Genomic DNA, 1,900 nt, shown 5'->3' with positions numbered 1-1,900 from the left:
CTTCGGTAGCCGCGGGGCGGCAGGAGCCCGGCGCCGATGCATTCGTCCCACAGTCGCTCCCGGAGCCGCTGCCGGTAGTTGAGGGTGTCTTGGGGCAGCAGGTCCACCTTGTTTCCCAGCACGATCAGTTGCTTGGGGCCCACCAGGGCGGGCAGGTGGGGCAGCAAGGTGTCGGGCAGATCCAGTAGGTCCACCATGTACAGTACAAGAGCTGGCTCGGGCCGCCGCAGCGCGGCGCTCACCAGCTCCAGGAACTGTCCCTGGCTCACCTGAAGGCGCAGGGCGCGCCGGTGATGCACTAGCAGCCAGCAGCGCTGGCATACAGTCCGCTCCAGCCCCCCTTCCTCCGCCACCGCGCTGTTAAACTTCTCGCTGGGCAGGTAGCCGGGAACGCCGGGGTCCTGGCAGTGCAGCTCCGCACCGCAGCCAGAACAGTTCTGGCCGCTGGGCGGCACCGTTGGGTCCGGGTGCCCCACCACTTGGTGTACCCGCCGGCCGGCGCCTAACTTCTGCTGCCGCCTCTCCTCTCGCTGCTGCTCTATCCGTCTCTCCTCCTCTTCCTGCCGCTGCTGCAGCTCCCGCAGCTGGTCCTGGAGGGTTGCTTCCGACTCCGAATCCAGGACATACTCAGGGAACAGAAAACTCTCTTCCAGGTCAGCCCCTCCTGGGTTACCCCCAGTCGCTGTCGCGCCACGAGGAAGACCACGTCCCAGGCCCGCTGAGTGTCGGGAGGAGTAATCGGTAGCGCATCTCCTCTCGAGGAGCGTCTCCCGGACGCCGTTACGCGTTACAATGGGAGTGGGTCCCCGCAAGAAGCCGCAGAGAAGCCTGCGAGCTAGGCGCGCGGGCAGCATGAGAAATGCAGGAGTGGGCAAAAGGGCGGAGCCACCTTTTCGCACACGCACTGTGGCCCCAGATGAGCGTAAAACGGCAGGGACAGGCCAGGAGTTCCAGAGAGCCGTCATTCGTCAGCGTTGCACCGAAGCTCCTCCTTCCACGTCTAATCTCGTGAGTTCTCGCGATGAAGGCTCTGTGGCCCAGAAACCTACTTAAAGCGATACCCGGGACATAGATTAGCGTAGATCGGTCGAATAGGCTAGTGAGTGAGGGTTTAACTTTCAGGCTAAACAAACGCGCTGTCCGTGGCACCACCTGCTGTTAAGAAGTCACATTGTTAGAAGCTACGTGTTTGTCTTTTGAACTGGAAAATTAAAAATAGAATGTCGCAGACTTACAGCCACAATTAAAACCTTTTATTAATACATCTTCTTGGCTTTTTTCGGGTATCATTATTCGTGCAACAGCATTAAAATCACATTTCTTAAACATTTAAAAAATATGATGCATAGTTGTACACAAATCCTTCTTAAAAGCTTCGTGTTTTTAAATCTTTAGAACTGAAAAAATAGAGAACGGCGAAAATTAAACCTTTTATTATTAAATCTTCTTTCTTTTTTTGGTGCCATTATTTGTGCAACAACACTAGAAAACAAAGCTTCATTGGCAGGAGCCAACTCGGAGACTGTAAGCAGCGGTCCTCCCACTCAAAGAAAAGGAACCTCAACCCACAAACCGCGCATGTGCAATACTAACCCTTAATCACGTTTTTTCCCCCGGCCTTCGCGCAGGCGCAGACCTTAATTGGAGCCTTTATGGGCGGGGCTTCGTGTGGGACGCAGAGTATTCTGGGTACGCCGGAGACGGAAACTACTTCGCCTCGCTTTGCGGTGGTCGGTGGCGGCTACGCGCCTTCCTGTGTGTGATTTCTGGATTGAGGGGCTCGGGAACCGTTTGCCAAGATGTACGACGCGGACGAGGGTAGGTGACCAGTCAGGGCACTCCTCGGCGACACATTTACGGGGGGGAAACGTGGGGAGGTGGACGAATGCGGCCCCCTCCC

At 56.5% G+C, this 1,900-nt stretch overlaps 2 protein-coding genes across 2 annotated transcripts in view; one reads left to right on the top strand and one right to left on the bottom strand.

The window, feature by feature from the left end:
• Positions 1-1,529, bottom strand: part of NOA1 (nitric oxide associated 1) — a 10,931-nt gene extending 9,402 nt beyond the window's left edge. The window contains exon 1 of the mRNA XM_010859640.1: positions 7-1,529. Coding sequence (XP_010857942.1) covers positions 7-965 — 959 coding nt within the window. The 5' untranslated portion in view covers positions 966-1,529. The remainder of the gene's footprint in view (positions 1-6) is intronic.
• A 144-nt stretch (positions 1,530-1,673) lies between these two features.
• POLR2B (polymerase (RNA) II (DNA directed) polypeptide B, 140kDa) overlaps positions 1,674-1,900 on the top strand; it is a 46,525-nt gene continuing 46,298 nt past the window's right edge. Inside the window, exon 1 of the mRNA XM_010859639.1 lies at positions 1,674-1,818. Within this exon, the coding sequence (XP_010857941.1) occupies positions 1,800-1,818 (19 nt within the window). The 5' untranslated portion in view covers positions 1,674-1,799. The remainder of the gene's footprint in view (positions 1,819-1,900) is intronic.

The sequence above is a fragment of the Bison bison genome, unplaced genomic scaffold (assembly GCF_000754665.1).
Source record: "Bison bison bison isolate TAMUID 2011002044 unplaced genomic scaffold, Bison_UMD1.0 scf7180017864458, whole genome shotgun sequence".
Taxonomy (NCBI): domain Eukaryota; kingdom Metazoa; phylum Chordata; class Mammalia; order Artiodactyla; family Bovidae; genus Bison; species Bison bison.
The sequence above is the reverse complement of the archived record's forward strand: the minus strand, read 5'-3'. Positions and strand labels throughout refer to the sequence as shown.